At 49.8% G+C, this 19,631-nt stretch overlaps 1 protein-coding gene across 7 annotated transcripts in view; it reads left to right on the top strand.

The window, feature by feature from the left end:
* Positions 1-19,631, top strand: part of ZFAND6 (zinc finger AN1-type containing 6) — a 72,408-nt gene that overhangs the window by 43,871 nt on the left and 8,906 nt on the right. For 6 of the 7 annotated variants that reach the window (XM_045058710.1, XM_023254800.2, XM_023254799.2 and 3 more), the window contains 3 exons: positions 14,165-14,335; positions 15,982-16,090; positions 16,823-16,923. In XM_045058710.1, the coding sequence (XP_044914645.1) occupies positions 14,182-14,335; positions 15,982-16,090; positions 16,823-16,923 (364 nt within the window). In that variant the 5' untranslated portion in view covers positions 14,165-14,181. Of the gene's footprint in view, positions 1-14,164; positions 14,336-15,981; positions 16,091-16,822; positions 16,924-18,377; positions 18,576-19,631 lie in introns of those variants that run through there. The other variant, XM_019831768.2, reaches the window with a different exon arrangement.

Below are 19,631 nucleotides of genomic sequence, written 5' to 3' on the forward strand. Positions count from 1 at the left end.
GAACGGGGGAGGGGCAGAGAGAGAGGGAGACACAGAATCGGAAACAGGCTCCAGGCTCCGAGCCATCAGCCCAGAGCCTGACGCGGGGCTCGAACTCACGGACCGCGAGATCGTGACCTGGCTGAAGTCGGACGCTTAACCGACTGTGCCACCCAGGCACCCCTATTTTCTCTTTTAATAGCCAGTCAAGTCTCCTGCCAAGCAAACTCGCGGGTGCCCGTTTCATGCCATCCGTCCGAGGCTTTCGCACTCGCACGCCTGTTCGTTTTGATGACGACTGTGGCTTCTTTCTCACGACCAGAGTGGCGGTGAGCAGCCGTGACCCTCCACCACGCGGCACACAAAACCCGGGTTATTCACGCCTCGGCCCTTTAGAAAAAATTGTTTGCCAACCCCTAATCCGCAGTGCTGGGAATATAATCCTGAAGAAACAAGATAATTGTCTCGTGTATTGAGTGGTTTTTCCTTTTTAGGTTACTCTCCGTCCTTACAGACCGTGTTACTCATTCGTCGTTCTTGGTTAATTCCTGTCGAAGGTCAGTGTCGACGATTACAGGTCGCTGTCAGTTCTTTCCCTCTGAATGTGTGTAGGTTCGCGTCCTTAGTAGGCCTGTCCCCGAGAAGAGACACCGGGTGGGAGCAGTGTGCCCAGGCTGTGTCCCTGGCGCACCTGAACCGGGGTGTGGGTGGGAAGCTAGGACGAGGACGACTTTGCCGCGGTGCCAGTGTGTCAGAATAAGCCCGCGAGGAAGAGTAAAGTGACGTGTCCTCAGTATCAAGGTTTCATAAAATTAGTAATTTTATTGCTTCGCCAAGAACAGTCGTAAGTGAAAGCGGCTTTGTGTACTTTTGGGCTGAGAGTTCCTCAGTGAGGAACACGGTGACATCTCGTACAGCGTGGCCCCTGCTGTCCTGCTGGGGCTCCAGCGGTCTGGCCCTCTGTCGCTTTTATACCCCGGTCAGCCTGGTAGCAGAGGCAGATCACCGGCTCACGTGTGACCTCCTGGGCCTCTGACAGGGTCTCTGACGTCCCCACGGGTCCAGAGGGAAGCTTTGGGAGCTACTGATAGACAGCATGGCCTGTAGCCGGGTTGCTTCGGGCGACTCAGCTCCGTCACCCAGTAGCTGTGTGACCTCCACGGCAGCTGACTTCACCTGGACTCCGTGCCTCCGTGTTCTCATCTGTGAAATGAGGGCGGCGACAATACCCACTTCACGGAACTGTCGTGAGGAGTTGACGTTCACCCGGTCCTCACAACAGGGTTCGGTGCATGAAGCACTATGGAGATAGCGTTAAATACAATTGACTAGTAAAACCAGTTATGCTCCCATAAAAAGTGCTGTACAGAGTTTCAACGGAAAAGAAGAGATTTGAATTTGGAGGTTGACCATATTAAACAGAAGAAATCAGGGAGAGATTCATTTACAAATGCTGGATGTTAAATTGGAGATTTGCCTTGGGAAGAGTGTCCTTAAAAGGGGTTGAGACAGGACGAAGCAGGGTCCACATGATTGAATCATAAGCTTCTGGGTCAAAGAATTAAAAAAAAAAAAACTGGCCACGCAGGTGGATCTTGCATATCTAGATCTTAGTTTTGAGAAAAGTGAATGAAAAGCCATGAATGTGGGACCCAGTGGGAAAATATGAACGCCCCCCCCTCCACCTTTTGCAGCAAAGAGTGTTGAGTTGCCTTGTGCAGACAACTGTCTTGATTCTTTAAGGTGTGCGACACAGAGCTAGGCCGGTTTGAAAATATAAAATTGACTGCAACTGCAGCAGAAGTTTAATTATAAAGTTACTTCGTTTGGTATGTAGACGTAAGTGCGAAGCCCTCTCTGAGTGAACTGAATTGGAAGACACATCCACGAGCTGAGAGCGCGAGGCCAGCCATCTTTGTTTGGTGCACCAACTGCATAACCCTGTGTTGTGCCCCCTGCTGGCGGACCTAGGTCTCTTCTCAAACAGCAAATTCATTTTTTTTTAAAAGTCCATTCTAGTCTCTTGCCTTGGGGCGAACACCTGAGCACTGCAGGTTGTGTGCTGGCAAGGTGGCAGGGCCGTGCCTTTCTTGCGGGCATCCGACAAATACTGAATGCCTGCCCTGTGCCGAGGGCATTTTCACAGCAGTGAACAGAATAGACGAAACCCCTGCCATGACTGAGATGTCATTTTAGTACAGGGAATACAGACAAAATAAGTGTAATTCGGCAGTAGATTGAGATTGAAATTAAGAGCGTTGAAGAAAAAACTGGAAAGGATGATAAAGGATGCCGGGGACAGTTTTACATAGGACGGTAATGGGCGTCCTCCCTGCAGGGGTGCCACCGGGACAGACCTGAGGGAGCTGAGGCAGCCTGGTCCTCAGGCTGTCCGGGGGCTGGGCGTTGCAAGCATGGAGTCCTGGAGAAGGAACAGACCTGGCCGGAGAGGAGATCGGATCACGGGGCACCAGATTGTGAAGAGCCGTCGTCATGGTGAGGAGTTAGGCTCTTACTCTTGGTGAGTGGAAAGCTATTGGAGGATTTCGAGGAGGCAGGCAGCGTGATTTGCTTCAGACCTGACGTGGTCACAGGCCGCTCTGTTGGAAATAGACCGTCGGAGGACAAGAACCGAAGGGGCTTCTGTACGAGGAACTCTACTAGCCGTCAATTTCCGCCTAACAGATTACCTCGAATCTCAAGGCTTGAAACAACAGACGCATTATTCCACACCATTTCTGTCGGGGTACGTGAGCAGCGGAGCCGAGTGGCTCTGGGTCCGTGTCTCGTGAGGTTGCGGTCTGCGTGTCTGCCAAGGCCACAGTCATCTGAAGACTTGAGCGGGGCTGAAGGATTGGCTTCCCAGTCCATTCACACAGCTCTTGGCCAGAAGCGTCAGTTACTCAGCCCCGGGCCCCTCCTCATCGCATGGTGGCCGGCTTGCCCGGCGAGTGACCGAGGAGGAGGGAGCATCTTTTATGAGCAGGTCGGAGGGGTGTAGCATCGCGTCCACGTCCAGGTCGGCGCTGACCAGTGTGGGAGGGAGCCGCAGAGGGCCTGACTTCAGGAGGCCTGGGCATCGCGGGGCCCGCCTTGGGGGCTGCTGGCAAACAAGTAGAAGAGGGGAGGTTTTTTTTTTAAATGTTTTTCTTTATTTTTGAAGGAGCGAGAGAGACAGAGCATGAGTGGGGGAGGAACAGAGAGAGAGGGAGACACAGAATTTGAGGCAGGCTCTAACCTGTCAGCACAGAGCTGGATGTGGGGCTCGAACCCACGAACCGTGACATCGTGACCTGAGCCGAAGTCGGACGCTTAACCGGCGGGGCCGCCCAGGCGTCCCTAGAAAATCGGAGTTTTAGAGGATGCCACTCGGGGTCGCTTTTCACAAGTCACGTGTGCAGGAGTGTCTGACGAGGTGTGCAAGCGCTTCACGAACGCAACACACACTGGAAACTCGAAGGAGACCTAAGTTAATTGAGGCACGTGCTGTGCTTGTACGTCCGTAGGTTCAATATGATCCTCTTGGGTCGTCTTTTTGTTTAATAGAAATTGGCAAACTGAATCTAAAATTTGTATGGAAACGCAAAGAAGCCACGAATAAGCAGCATAGTCTTGAGGGGAAATAATCTGACACCGGACACCCGAACTCGAGCTGACCCCAGATTCCCGAGGTCCGCAGTCCTTTCCAACAGGATAGGCAAATGGCCGAGTGGGCGAGGAGTGAGGGTCCAGGAGAGGGACGTCTGCACCTGGTGTCCAGCGCGTGGACAGAGGTGAGGCCGCGGTGCAGTAACGGTCTCTTTAGCAGATGATTCTGGACTAATTGCATAGCCATCTGCGGAAGAACACGAACGTGAATCCCCACCTCCTTCCATGCAAGCACCCCGACTTCAGGTGAATTCCAGATCCCCGTGTGAGCAGTGAGGTCACAATGTGGACAAGAGACACAGAAGACATCCCCATGACCGAGGTTCAGGCAAAGATTTATCGAATAACTAAACAGAAACGACAGGAAAAGTTTATCAGATTAGTTAACGATCAGCCCAGTAGCAAGGATGCACGAAAACCTTTTCTAGACCCTTCACACGAGAGGACACCCGGATGGCCGGGAAGCACATGCACGTGAGCTCAGCTGCCGTAGTCTTCACGGCCGTGGAGATGACAAGACGGCAGGGACACGTCACCGCACACCCGTGGGAGCACTTACACTAGAAAGGCAGATGTATGGATTCTTAGGAGGCTTAGAAACCCTGAGAGTTTATTCTCGAGGTTCTGCAGGCCCGGAGTCCGATATCCAGGGGTTGGCAGCGCCCTGTCGGGAAGCCCCGGGAGAGGCCGTTTTCCTCGTGTCCAAATTCTGGTGGCTGTATGTGTTCCGTGGCTTAGGGCCAAGTGGCTCCAGTCTCTGCCTATCTTTCCATCCCCTTCTCCTCCGTGTGCTTCTCTCTTGTAAGATGTGACTGCATTTTAGGTCCACCAAGGTAGGCCAGGATAAGGCCCTCGTGCCATCAGGTAGTATTAACAGGTTCCAGGGATCAGGACAGAGACGTGTCTTCGGGGCCACCGTTGAGCCCGGTACAGCAGACAGTGCTACCTGGTGGTCAGATAAGGAGTAACCGAATGCTCATCTGTTGCCAGGAGAGCGTAAAATCTGTACGGCCGCTCTGGGAAGCTGGTAGTAACCCGCTAAACATGAACGCGCGTGCAGGTTGCCCCGCGATCTAAGAGTGAGCGTTCCTGTGAAACCTTCTGGAAGCTGAAATAGGCTAAGAAAGAAGCAGTTACCATTAATTTACATGGAAGACTTTCTGAACGTTCCCAGACCCAGGAAGTGAGGTCGCTTAGGCTGACTGCTGACACGTGCACAAACTAAACCAAGACGAAGCACAGATGTGTACCGACGCAGATCAGAGCCGGGACGGCTCGATGCCCGGGTACCGAGTGTGGTCCCGGGGGAGGGGGTGGGTGCCGCTCCGGCCGCGGGATGCGTGCCGCCTCTGAAACAGCTTGCTGCAAAGTAAGCACTCAGCACTATTTCCACTTTTTGCCTTTTTCCATAAAAGCCAAAAGTCGTCTTCGGATTTCTCAGAGCAGGTACTAATGTAGATCTTTGGTGAAATCCAGGGACAGAACACAGCCCTGCGGAAAGCAGGGGATCTGTGCCTGTGACCCAGCCCTGCCACTCCTCGTTTGGCACTCGGCAGAAATGCGTATGCTTGTTAATCGGAAGACACATCCAGTAATGTTCAAAGGCGCAATATTCGTCCTACTCAAACTGGAAAGTTCCCAAATTCCCGTCAGCATTAGAATGAATAGCGAGCGGTTCGTTCGTACAAATGTTCTAGAGAGAGCCGTGAGAGTGAAGGGACTGCAGTCAGGCATGTTGGCCTGGTTGCATTTCAAAACCAGTTTGAGAGAAGCCAGACACCGTGCGTGTGCACTGTGCGAGTGCGTCCGTGAAAGCCGGAGGGCGGGGAGGCATGCCGGGGTCTTAGAAGTCCGCACGGGGACTTGGGAGAAAGGGTGATAACGGGAGAGGGGTGTGAGGCAGCTCTGGGGGCTACTGCCGATGTTCTGTTTCTAAACGGGGTGCTGGTTACACAGTGTTCAGTCTGAAAATTTAGGCTTTATGCTTGGGAAGTGTATATTTTTATAATAAAGAATGGGAACTGTTGGCTTTTTTCTGTAGGTTTCTTTATAGGACATCGCGATTGAACTAAGGGAATACTTTTCATTTTGATAGACATTGACTCTTCCCTTTAGTTTGAGAGTTTTATTAGTAGGACAACATTTCGTACTGGATTCCAACATCCCTAAGAACTTGGAGTTGCCAGTGACAGAAACCCAGATCAAACCACAGCAAAACCAGAGTCTGTCTCACGTAACTGGGGGGTCTGAGAGGTGGAGTGGTCCTCAGCAAGATGGGTCCAGGAGTTCTTGGCTCCCCCCTCCCCCTTCCCTGTTGTGCCTTTGTTTACCATTTTAGCTGTCACATGGCCACTCGCTGTGGCGAAGGTGGCCCCCAGTAGCGCCCTGGTTTACCCTGAACTGTCTCCCACGGCTGGTCATCCCGGAGCAAAGTCTGCCTCTTTCCCAGCAGCACCTGTAAAATCCCGGGACGAAGGCCGGCCCTGCTGGAGTCGCGTGCCCCCCTCTGAGACCCGTCTGGCCCCGGGGAGGAGCCCTTAGGCCTACCCAAAGCAAATTCAGTGTTCCTCCCACGTGGAGGAAGGTTCTCTGGTCTGAGGAGTGGGGAAAGAAATGTGCTAGGCGGACCTGAACCGTCCGTGTCAAGAGTACGGTTATCTCCCCAGTTATCAGCTTCTAGATGTTCCCGTACCGGGGATTTATTTAGCCGTGGTGAGTAGATGGCACCGTGCTGAATAGAGGCGGGTTCGCAGCAAGAACATTCTTGTCATTTTTCACGACATCGCTGCACTTCTCCGCATAAACACACCTGAGCATGCAGGTGTGGATGAGGGCCTGCCTTTTCTAGTCCTTTCTCCTTCCTGGGTGGTGAGCGTGGGTTTCATTAAGAGATGAAGCTTCGGCAAGAACACGTAGTACTTAAAATTTGCACGAGTGTGGATTAGAGAGTGCCACGGTTCGTGGAGTACCTCTGCTGGAGTCCCAGACCTGCCTCGCTCCCCCGCCCCTCTGCATCATCTGTAGTGTTGACCACACGAGAGTCATTTGTTCATCTAATCGAGCAGTTGACAGATGTGCTTGTCACCTGCTTTTGTTTGGCCCGCTAGCTGTGAATGGTTTTTGTAGTGTAAGTGGTTGGGGGAAAAGAATCAAAAGAGTAACACTTTGTGATGTGGAAATTCTATGAGATTCAAATTTTTGTGGACCTAAGGACAGTTTTTTTGAAACCCAGGCATGCTCGCGGGCTTACGTATTGTCCTGACGGCGACACAGGTGAATGGTTGTGTGGGGACAGTGTGTCTGTGGAGCCTGTCTGGTCACGGACAGGGAGTTTGACAGCCCTTGACGTAGGGAACAGGAGACTGCTGTCCAGACAGCTCCAGAGTGTCCTCAGTCCAGTAGGAGCCCCAGTCCAAAGCCCCTGTACTTGGTCAGAGCGAGTGGCATTCGTCCCAGGTATTTTGTATCAGGTCATGCTTTCTGATCTCCTTGCTTTATGAACCTTCCCGGGTTTTGTTTTTGTTTTGTTTTGTTTTTTTCGTCTCTGCAAAGGTTCTTGACCCCCCCCACCCAGAGCACAGATAAATTGCCCATGTGATACCTGGTAGGTGTGCGTGCTCACAACTGGGAAAGTACTGCATGCGTCAAGAAGTACTGACCTCGAGCACCCATGCCAGGATACGTGTTCTTGTGTTGATCAATTATGACTAAAACGGAAAAACAAAAAATACGTAATCTAGCATAAATACACTCTGCCCTTTTCTGGAATCTTTGTTTGATAAAATTGCAAAGACAGCCAATTCTGAGTGGTATTCCAGTGGTTCAGAAGGCAGAGGGTAGGGGGAAACCTTGTCTTAGCGCTTTGTGCCTGTAGTACGGCTCAAAGTTTAGTGTGCATTCTTAGGCAATCCCACATACTCTGTATTAATTTTCTTCTAAAGGTAATAGTAAAGATCCCCAGTTGAAAAGGTCAAAGTGCTTCCCTAGGAATTAAAAACTCCCATGCTCATAAGGCTCATCAGGCAACGGCAAGGGAAGGTGGTCTTGCATTGAGAGGGCAGGCTCTGGGGGGGCTCCTGGCCGGTGGGTTTTAACTTGGGGGACACGAGTCCACTGTTGTCAGGTCTTGCTATTTTTTGAGAGAAGTCAGAAGTCTGGACTTTTTATGTGACACCCCCATTTTTTTATTTTAAGTAGGCTCCCCCCGCCCAACGTGGGGCTTGAACTCACGACACTGAGATTAAGAGTCACATGCTCGGGGCGCCTGGGTGGCGCAGTCGGTTAAGCGTCCGACTTCAGCCAGGTCACGATCTCGCGGTCCGTGAGTTCGAGCCCCGCGTCAGGCTCTGGGCTGATGGCTCGGAGCCTGGAGCCTGTTTCCGATTCTGTGTCTCCCTCTCTCTCTGCCCCTCCCCTGTTCATGCTCTGTCTCTCTCTGTCCCAAAAAAAAAAAAAAAAAAAAAAACGTTGGAAAAAAAAAAAAAAGAGTCACATGCTCTACTGACTGAGCCAGCCAGGCGCCCCACATCCCCTAATTTTCTAATACATGTAACTGTAAGAAAATTAATATGTGCTAGCAAACCAAACATGGCCGTGGGTCAGATTTAACGCATTTACCAGTTCACAGCTTCTGTGAACAAACTCCTCATTATGAGTTACATCTTCAACCTATTTCTTTCAGGAGGAGGGTGAAAACAATGAAATGAGGAAATGTACCTGTGTTGTATCACTGGCTTGGACCGCGACTGGTCATTCTTGCTGAATGACTCTTTCAGTATATAAATCAGGAGGACTCCGGTGTCAAACATTTTTCGTCTCTGTTTTCTCCCCCTTTCAATGGAAAGTAGCCATTTTTTTGCCTGATGTGAATACTTCTAACAATCATGGAATGCCTTGATTGGAGAAAATATTTTGTGGGATTCATATTCGGCATGAAGGGGGTTTGAAGAAGAAACTGCAGCTTAGCGGGGAGGTGGTGTGTGGGCCGTAAGGCACAAGGGCCCCCAAAGGGTGGGCGCTGCCGCAGAGAGGGGCAGAGGAGGGTTGGGGTGGGCAGAGGCGGACCCAGAAGAAGTAGGATTAGAGCCGGTTCCGGAGACCAGTAAAGGTTGATGGAGGCAGAGGGCAGAAGCAGGTGGCGCTCACCTGGAAAGCAGCAGTGTGGCCAGAGTGACGGGGCTGGGCTCCCGGGGTCAGAGCCTGGGTGGAACTTCCGTGCCCAGCGCTGCGGGCGCCGCCTGTCTTCCCGCGCACTCACGCGTCCTTAACCTGCTCGCGCACTGTGCACACCTGCTGGGCAGTCAGACTCGGAGGAGTTCAGTGACACAAGGCCCTTGTTCTAGGGAGACCGGGCTGCGGGGGGCCAGTCACACCAAGCTCGCACGCCGGGTCTAGAAGCCCCTCTCTGGACACTTCTACGGTCACGAAGTCAGAAGGAATGTGATGGGAACTGGGTGCTGCAGGAGAATTGAAATACATGGGCTGGGCAGAGGGGCAGCAAAACTGAAAGAAAAACTGTTAAAGTAGCCCGACTGTGAGGTAATGAGAACCAGAATTTAGAATGGGAAAGAAAAGCGCACGGGTCATTGCGAAATGGAAATTATCTGAACCCGACTCTAAGTCTGGGGCACGAAGCAGAGGGAAGGGAGTTCAGTCTCAGTCGACACATTTGCAGTTAAGATGGAGACTGTGTTGCATCCGTTCACTGCAGTTCTCTTGTCAGAATTGTAATCATTGGTCATGTATTTTCTGGCAGTCTTAAAATACTTGATCTTGAATTTTTATGCCAGTCAGAATTTCCTAGGTAAAAAGAAACGGAGAACAAATTTTCTCAAGAGCTTGGTAGGTTAAGCTAATTAAAGCTGCATAGCATCTTAAGGTTGAATAATGACTAAAAATTTAAATTACCTTTAAATGAAAAGAATTCACGAACACTCACAGAGTTAAGGTTTGGTAGGGACTTGATGGACTTTGAAAGTCATTCTCTTTGTTTTCAGGAGATAAAGACACTGACCCAGCTTCCTAGATACGTGGCCTTGGGCCAGTTGTTAAATCTCTTCGAGTAGCAGTTTAAAACGGCGCCAGCAGCACCCGGAGCTAAGGGGTTGTTCTGCCCTCTCGTTCCCTCCGGCTTCTCCCTCCTACGCGCCAGAGGAGTGGGCCCGCAGGGTCCTCCCCTGCAAGAGGGTGCAGCCGCGGACAGGCAGGACTTCCAGTGTCCATAGCTCCTCTCATCTTTGCCACGTCGGGGTAAACTAAGGTAGCCTGTGATGGTGGTGGTTCATTTTGTGAATCTTCACGGAAAGGTACATTCTGTGGCCTACTATGTGTGCTGCTGAAGCGAGCACACATTCTGTGGCTTAAAGATGAATAAGTAACGTTGAGTCTTTCTTTTTCTTCTTTATTTTCTTGGGTTTTTACATTTATTTATTTTTGAGAGACAGTGCATGAGTGGGGGAGGGGCAGAGACAGAGGGGTGGGGGGGGGGGGAGATGCAGAATCCGAAGCAGGCTCCAGGCTCTGAGCTGTCAGCACAGAGCCTGACGCAGGGGCTCGAACCCACAAACCATGAGATCGTGACCTGAGCTGAAGTCAGACGCTTAACCCACTGAGCCACCCTGGCGCCCCTCTTTTTCTTCTTTTTAAATAGCCTGTGAAATCTTTTGTGCTCTTTATCTGCCAAGATAATAGGTTCTTTTTTTGTTTTTTAAATAAGAAAGCTCAGCTTGGGAAAATCATTGTTAACTGGCTGCTGTGTGGGCATTTTGGGGAAATTGCTGGTGTTCCATGTTTTTGGTATTTATTGTTCAGAGGCAATTGTGAATAAAAACTTGATGGTCATATTCTAATCTGTGACTATTCACTTAAGTTTTTAATTTTTTTATGTTTTTTTGTTTTTTAATTTTTGAGACAGAGAGAGAGAGAGAGAGAGAGGGAGAGAGAGAATGAGTGGGGGAGGGGCAGAGAGAGAGGGAGACACAGAATCCAAAGCAGGCTCCAGGCTCTGAGCTGTAGCACAGAGCCCGACACAGGGCTCAAACTCACGGACTGTGATGACCTGAGCTGAAGTCGGACGCTTAACCAACTGAGCCACCCAGGCGCCCCTATTCACTTAAGTTTTTAAAGAAATGGAATGAATATTTTCCCTTTTCTGCATGCTTGTGGTTGCCACCCAGATGCTGAAAGGTTGGTGTGTGCCCTTGGGGAAAGTCCTTTTAATCCCCACCTTATAAATAGTGTTTTAATGTCCTCAATAGGCAACACAGGGTAGTTGTGATATAGAACAGCGTTTCTCAATGTCTTTTTACTTCCTCGCCCACAAAAGCCTTTTTATTTATTTATTTTTTAATGCATTCATTCATTCATTCACTCATTTGAGAGAGACAGATTGGGAGCAGGAGGAAGGAGAGAGAGAATCCTAAACAGGCTCTGTGCTGTCAGTGCAGAGCCCAATGGCAGAACTTGATCTCACAAAACCGTGAGATTATGACCTGAGCCAAAATCAAGAGTCAGACATTTAACCGACTGAGCCCAGGCAACCCCACAAAAGCCTTTTTTAAATAGTTTTTTCCTAATTGACCTCCTATCTCCATAAAATTTTAATTCCATAGGTACACTGTATCTCTGTTTATGGGCACGTGTATATCTGTGTTTCCTACATAAAGAGTAAGGTTTTTTTGTCTACTTCTTTCCCCCAAAGAATCAATGGTTGTCCCCTTGAGGTGATACTGCCTACAGCAGGAATGCTTGGTTGACAGCAGTGAATTCTTGAAATTTTTGGTTCTAGGGCTTTTATATTCTCTAAAAGTACTGAGTACCCGGAAGAACTTCTGTTTATGTGTGTTCTGTCTGGCGGTATTTATCATGTTACAAATCAAAGCTGAGAAAAGTTGCAAAGTAATTAATTTTAAAAAATATTTTGTTAAAAACATCCATCCATTCCCTCCCCTGCCATCACCACCAGAAAGGTTTAGTGAGAAGAGTGGCCTCGCTAGACATTTTTGCAAATTCTCTCTAAGGTCAGGCTTAATAGCAAACAGCAAGATTCTCCTAGCTGCCTCTGTTACAGTGTTAGAAAGAAAAACTGGGATCCTACAGGTAAGTCGTTGGAGAAGGAAGGAGTGTTTTAATAACCTTTTCAGATAATAGAGGTTGCTTTCTTTTTTGATATTATACCCAAACTTGATAAGTTGTAGTTTCTTAAAGGGTTAATTGCGTTGTAAAATCTCCCAACTGTATATAAACTCTTCCTGTCCCGTTATTTGAACGTTCCTTGGTCTCTCCCTTGGGATGGGCGATGGGTGTTCGCCCTTGAAGTGACAGGCGCAGACGCACGTTGTCCATTTTGGGGAAAATGTCTGCCGTGAACTCAGGTCGGAATAACCAGATTTTGTCGGCCGGGCCTTGAAGTAAAACCCTCCCCCAGGAGCAGGGACTGGGCGGCCTTGGTGCTTCTGCGGTCGCTTTCCACGTGCTTCCCCGCTCGACCCACGAAGTCCCAATGAGACACGTGTTCAGGCTCTGGACGTGCCCGTCGGTCGTGGGGCTGTGAGAGCCGTTGTGGGAGCGTGCCCCAGTGACCGGAGGAAAGGTGTGACGTAACTCCCTAGCGTTGGCGTGGAAATGGTTTTGACCTCTCTAGGGCTCCGTGGAAGCACGCTTTGAGAACCACTGACCTGGAGCAAGGACTTCGAGCCGGACACGTGTATTGAGCCTGAGCTCCATCGCTTACGAGCCACATACGTGATCCTGAGCGGTTACCCTGATACCGAAACCGGACAAACACAGTGTCCCTCGGGAACACAGGCCAAAAATCTCAACAAAGTGTTTGACCTAGCCCATCTTCGGCATATCTTTCTATCCCGTCTTTGCTATGTATTTTTAAATTTGATATGTGTACTTATAGAAGTACCCAGAGTAGGCTATACAGAGAGCAGAATGGCCAAGATTGGATTCTGAAGTGAGTCAGAAGGGTGTTTGCCAGAATCCCAAATTGTATTCCCAGGCTCACCTTCTAAATGGCCTCAGTGGTTTTGCGACAGTTCTTTTTAAAGACAAAACGCTAAACCTGCTGCTTTGTTCTGTACTCCTGTCATATGCCTTACTGCTCTTGGCTGTGAAGTTGGCATTAAGTGCGCCCACCCCTCGCTCCCCACCTCCCGCCCCAACAGTCTTTTCAAACAATTTTGGGGAAGAAACAATCTGTTAATGGTAAACATTGAATGTGTGGAGGAGGAATCAGTCAAGGTTAGTGACAGAGCCTTGTCCTCCTCTGGTAGTTCTTATCCCTCAGGGTCTTTGCACAGACTCGTCTTTAAACACATCCACTTTGGAGTAACCTTCGGTCATTTGGGAGAGTTTTTTCTTTTTTTTAATAGCCCGTTACTACCTTCTGTCATGCTCTTCGTGCCAGGAATCCCCTATTCCTGCCGTCTGGGAGAAGGGCGCGCCTGGGGCCTTGCGTCTGCTGTGATTGATGACTCCTTCTCGTGTGCTCCAGACAGGCCCTCTGTCCTGGTAGTTTTTCATCTAAAATACTTAAAAAAGTATGTGTATTTTGCCCCAGTTAAGTAAGTTGTACCTTCATTTAAGAGGATTTTTAAAGTTCAAAAAATGTACAAATCTGAAAACACCGTTAGCCTTGCCGTCCTTGGATGCATTCTTTCCTGTCCTTCTCGGTGATTAATGGATTTGTCCTAATTGGCAACAAACCACATATACATTTCATATTGTGCCTTGTCGTTTGTTCCCAGCATTCTCCTCCATCAAAAAGTATTCTAAAATGTCTTAACGACACAGAACTTTTGAAAAAAACTCATTCTGATATTGGGCATTTATTTCAAGTTTATCAACGTTACAAATGTGCTGCGAAGCACATCCCTCATATGTTGTTCCTTGGTCTTTTTTCTGATCGTGCCCCAGTTATTCTGTCAAAGACCCTGTAGGAGAGTGACTGTTTTCGGAGGGCACGGTTTAAGCTCCTGCACGCGAATCGCTCAGTTGTTTGCCAGAAAGATGGAGCGGGCTCCGCCCACCAGCAGCACTCTGCCCGTTTCTTCCTACCTTCACCAGCACTGGCGTTCTGTAAAGTGCTTTTCAGACAGAATAAATTATACGAGTTAAAACATAAACTTTGAGCAAAGGTGTAAATGCTTAGAAATTAATAGTATAACATGAGGCAAAACGTATAACGTGTATTTCTTATTAGGAGTCTAACTGAACTAGTCCTCAAGGGTTTTCATTAACGTTCCGATGGTGTGGAGTCTTCAGAACAGATACCGTGCCCAAGAGTTCTTTACTGTTTCTGAGCCAGTACAGACCTTCTTGTGTAGAGGGTTGGAGAGAAAAGTTGTTCGTATCGTTCTTGTCTTTATTTTTTTTCCTAACTTAGCCCTAGGTCTTGGGACAGGTGTACGGAAAGATTTAGGGGGGAGTATATGTGGGTTTTTTGTGTTTTTTTTATCATATAAAGCAGGTTTGGATAATATACGACTGCAGTGTGCGTCTGCGTTCCTTACGAATTCTGTGTACGTTTCAGGTGTGCAACAGAGAAACATGGCTCAAGAAACTAATCACAGCCAAGTGCCTATGCTTTGTTCTACTGGCTGCGGATTTTATGGAAACCCTCGCACAAATGGCATGTGTTCAGTGTGCTATAAAGAACATCTCCAAAGACAGAATAGTAGTAATGGTAGAATCAGCCCACCTGGTAAGTAATCCTGTTCACACGCAGCAGTGTTCATAATTGAGATACGTTGGGAGAGCACGACATACGTGATAGCGTTTCTGCTGTCACACTACCTCCGTCCCTGCGTTCGTACCAGGAAAATTCCTCTTTCTGTGTTGTCATTATCACTGGTGTCCTCACCCATCGAAAGTAACTAGTATAAATCCGTTCAGCCTTACTTGCCGGCTTGCTCTTACTTACTTGCTCTGTTATCTTAGCTAGAATGCAGGCATCCTTCTTCGCGTACACGTATGTGTCCAGGTAAGTAAGGCGTAAGGGAGTGAGGGTTAGGAGGACCCGGGTTATTTTATCTGGGATGACCGTTGAAGCCGAGATGGCTGTAGAAGGAGAGAGTGGGTTCGAGGTGGCCACGGCTGACTTGAGAGAGCCCGCCACCGTCAGGAAGCGGAGGGGCGACCGCGGGGCCGGGACCCAGGGCGCTCGGCACTGGCTCACTGTGCTTGTGCGTCACCCTCTGTGCCGCGGACTCTTCCGGGGTGTGGGGGTGGGTGTGTGTGTCCGTAGTTACCAGAAGGATGGGGAGGACTCTGAGTATGAGCTTTGCGGAGGTGGAGCGTTGATAGTGTCATCTGGGGTGGCTGTTGTACGGATCGGTGCCCGAGTGTGGGGTTTTGGGGTTAATGGAGGTGCAGGCAGTTACTTCGTTCACAGTTTTGTAGGGGGTCTTTCTCATCATCGTTTCGTGTTCAAGCCAAGAGCTGGAAGCATGTAAATGAAATTTCTCTAAATTTTCTCAAGGCTAAGATCAAATGAATATAGATTGTTGGGGTTTTTTTGTTTTTGTTAGAGAGAGAGAGAGTCTGAAGCAGGCTCTGCACTGTCAGCGCACAGCTGGACACAGGGCTCAACCTCACGATGCGTGAGATCACGACCCGAGCTGACCGAGATTGAGTCAGACGGTTAACCCACTGAGCCATCCTGGTGCCCCAGAAATTGTTTTTAACATGAAATTGTCATCTACATTTCTGCTTTATGAAGAACCGTGGGAGGGGCGCCTGGGTGGCTCAGTCGGTTAGGCGGCCGACTTCGGCTCAGGTCACGATCTCGCGGTTCGTGAGTTCGAGCCCCGCGTCGGGCTCTGGGCTGATGGCTCGGAGCCTGGAGCCTGCTTCAGATTTTGTGTCTCCCTCTCTCTCTGCCCCTCCCCCACTTGTGCTTTTTCTCTCTCTCAAAAATAAGTAAACATTAAAATTAAAAAAAAGAACGGGGGAAAAATGTAGCCTCATGTGCTGAGCACAGATTTTAGTTCTGGACTTCTATCCGCTTTAACTGCTACAGCTTTGATTCTAAATCCCTCTACGTATACAGCAGTGCTTGGAAGAGTTTGTAGATTAAAGGATCCAAGTGACACGGAGTCCTGAGAAACGGGAGTGTAGTTTATTAATATATACAGTTTGTATATGGTTTTTTTCTTGGTTGAAATGAACTTTTTTCCAATTGGAATATTACTGAAACATTTTTAACGGAAAGCAACGAACCAGTATACTCTATATTCAGGAAAACAAGATTTCTAGCTGTTTTGCGGAAGGTGGGTGGTGGTTTCTCAGGGAAAGTGTGGGGACGCCCAGAGCGCAGGGTCACTGACACCAAGCGCGGTTCTGTTGCAGCGGCTTCTGTTGGCACCCTGTCCGAGTCTTTCCCGGTCCAGTGCGCGGACGGCAGCGTCCCCGATGCACAGTCACCCCTAGACTCCACGTCTGCATCCGTGCAGCCCAGGTAAGACGCTGTGTCTGCACGGTGCTGGGAAAGCTGCCGAGGAGCAAAGCGTATCCTCTCTACGTGCTCGGGTCTCCGCGGGAGGACTGGGTCAGGTCACTTCGGGGTTAGCTGGCCTGAGAACGGCGGTTAGAAAGTCAAGTTTACCTTGGGAAGCAGTGGGGAAGGTGTCTTCTCAGTTTGCATTTCTTTTTCAGACGGCTTTTCCTTCGCTTCTGCTCATCCCATGTCCCGCCCCCGAGGTCCTCGTGAATTCAGGCGCCCAGTCCTGCCCCCCGCGGCCCCACTGTGCGCAGGGCGGCTTTCCCTTCTCGCTCTGGGAGCACAGACCTACTGGCTTCGTCCTCACTCTGCTGTTAGGAAGCGGGGACCGGGTTTCTACCCTCTAGTTCTTTCTCCGCTTCATGATCGGAGACGCCCAGTGCCCTTCCCACCGCGGCATCAGGGCCCCCGGAGCCGGTCGTGACCACCGCGCTGGTTTTCGTGGGGTGCCTTCGTGCGCGGAGGGCGCTTGCCGCTGCTCTGAGTTCTGAAGCCATGAACTCCAGGCCAGACCGGTCTCCAGTTTCATGGCTCTCTGTGCTAAATGCACAAGTTATAAAGAAGGATCTCTGTGTTTGTTCTTGCTGTGATGACTGCTTAGATATGTTGGACGCATACTTACTACATCATTTTAGGTGCCGTTCATGCCTGGAAATCACTTTTAAAATCTCGATATTTTTGCTTTTCTAGCCCTGTATCAAATCAGTCGCTTTTATCCGAATCTGTAGCATCTTCCCAAGTGGACAGTACGTCTGTGGACAAAGCAATCCCTGACACGGAAGACCTGCAAGGTTTGCACGTGGGCTCGCGTGGGTTCGGTCCTTTACCCGACAGCTGGCTGTTACAGGCCGGGCCTGTCCGAGGTGCCGCTATCTTTTAAATTGCCAGCCTCAAATATAGTTTGCTGTTTGTTTTCTTTATGAGCAGAACGTTTTAGGTCTTCGGGTATTTAATTGACTGAACTGTTGGGAGCCATTTCCCACTTCTGTGTAATTATGTCATCAGTATAAAGTCGAAAGCCGTAAATGTGTTTGAGAGTTGTGAGTGAGTGAGTAGTGGGATTATATTCTCCTGTTCTCTCTTACTCTCATTCTTACCAGTTTAACCCAAATACTAGTTCCCCTCCAAGTACCTGGGGTGCTGGTTTACGAGGAATCTCTTGTTTCTGACCTGGGCCGTTGAAGAGACCATTGAATTTGACCGGCAGTAGACCCTCTCCCGTCGGTAACCCCCTGTGGCATCTTGCTCAGTGCCTCGTGTCCTTGCCCACACTCTACACGCCCCCCTTGTGTGGGTCACGGTGATCTGGGAGGGCTTTGTCAGAAGGCAGCGATCCTAGGAGAGACGCTTAGGAGGCTGGGAGGCAGACTGTGCTGGATGGGTTCTGTTCCACCAGCACGGGGACGATGGCTTTACAGAAGGAGGACACTCGGGAAAGGTGAGCCCAGGGTGACCATTGTGTCCCTTTGCCTCCGGCACGGTTCAGAGAGACAGGCTGCCCTGACAGTGACCCCCTCCACGGGACATCGTGCTCACATGACAGCGAGAGAAACTTCTGGCGATGTTAGTTTAAGCTCTCTAGTTCAGATGTAGTTGAGGTGGCTAATTTCTCTTGCTCTGAGTGTATGCCCAATAAATGTTGGCATAATTTTGCCCATCGTGGATTTTGCTATAGCAAGGATATGTACTATTTGGCCAACATAAGCATTATAAGTATAAATAATTTTTATTTCTTGGTTAAATAGAAAAACTTAAGGAAGGGCACAGATGAGGGATGGTTTCAAAGCAGAAAGAGAAGAATCCCTGAGATTTAGTTATGCATGAGACGCGGGGAATAGGAGTAGGGTTGTAAAGCTTTCGGTTTTGCGACAGGGGCGGTGGCGGGCTGCTTCAGACCGGGCGCTGGGAGAGGTGGCATGGCCAGACCAGGTGTGCACGGGGCGGGATCCCATTTCAGAACCAAAGAGCTCGGCTGGAGGTTGTAGGTCGAGTATTGGTCTTTAAGTGTGTGATCGGTGTCACGTCTGAGACTTGGAAGTCCTTGGCACACTTTGAAAAGTGAGAGGCTGAGATTAGGGGAGCAAGTCGGATAACGACTCAGCAGAAGGAGAAGTCATCTGGGCCCTGGGTTATTGCAGCCCCCAGGTGCCGACCACTAGAGAGTTTGGAGAAGCAAGGGTTGCTGAGGGCGCAGGAAGGAAAAATGAACACAGGCTGCTGACCTCGCTTATGTTCTGTCTCGCAGTGGCACGTATTGTAGACTGTGAGCGAAATGGGTGCTGCGGGCAGACGTGGCAGCAGTTGGTGTCCACGGCCACCGAGGATGAAGACAGGGTGGTGAACGTACACCATGCGTGTGTGGAGGACGGCGTGGCTTTCTGCACTGAGTGGCCCTGGCAACAAGAGTACCAAAGGTGGCCTTGAAGCCACGTTAGGAGAAATCGTAAGGCGTGTTGAAAATCCATAGACTCCTTTTTTCACGTACGATTTCAGTGACCTTGGAGGTTAAGCCAGTAGCAGCTTCTAAGTACCTTTTAAAAACTCAGCATTCGTTATCTTAGCGTTGCAGGATCTCCGAGGAACCAGGTGTAAGTTTTCATTTGAGTTTAAGAGGATTCGTTTTCAGTATTTTAAAAACGTCCTGCCCACCCCGTTGAATTAAGACTGTCTTCTTTTATGAGAAACGTGTACCCGAGTGCAGGTGTCCCCCACTGTCCAAAAGTAGAGCGTTTCTGTCAAGCCTTTTGTAAACCAAAACGGGATAAAGAAGCAATTGCCATTTCATAAACACGGAAATTCTCTTTGGGTATCTACTGGTTAGCAAAAACAGGTCCTAACGTAGGTTTTTCGTAAAAGTGAAAGCATGAAGCAGGCTCGCGGAGAGCGGGGCCAGGCGTGCATGCGCGTGCGTGCGTGCGTGCGTGTGTACACGCACACTCCTAACACCGATGTACTTGTGCTTTCCCTGGTGGTAGGAGTAAATGCAGAGAACGCTTTTCTCCGTCTATTTAGTGGTTGGACGAAAAGTCACAGAGAAGAAGTCTTGGACTCCAGCCCTACGGTGTCTGAGCTGGACTCCAGGCCAGAGTTGTGCCCACAGCCGTGGTGCTTCCTAGATTAGGAGGTGGACGTGGCTTCCTGTCACCAGGGGCAGCTCTCCGTTGCCAGGGCGGGCTCCTCTGCTTTGGTGACCTGCCAAGTGTCTACTCCCTCTGTGTCCCTCAGGGAAATTTATCTAGATGGGAAGAAAATCCCAGATGGAAGAGGGTACGTGAGTAGCAGCTGTGTACCCAAGCCAGACTTTCCTGATGTTTTTTTGTTTATTTTTGAGAGAGAGACCGAGTGCGAGCGAGGGAGGGGCAGAGAGAGAGGGAGACACAGAATCTGAAACAGGCTCCAGGCTCCGAGCTGTCAGCACAGAGCCCGATGCGGGGCTCGAACCCACGTACCGTGAGATCATGACCTGAGCCGAAGTCGGACGCTCGACCGACTGAGCCCC

Source organism: Felis catus, chromosome B3, assembly GCF_018350175.1.
Source record: "Felis catus isolate Fca126 chromosome B3, F.catus_Fca126_mat1.0, whole genome shotgun sequence".
Taxonomy (NCBI): domain Eukaryota; kingdom Metazoa; phylum Chordata; class Mammalia; order Carnivora; family Felidae; genus Felis; species Felis catus.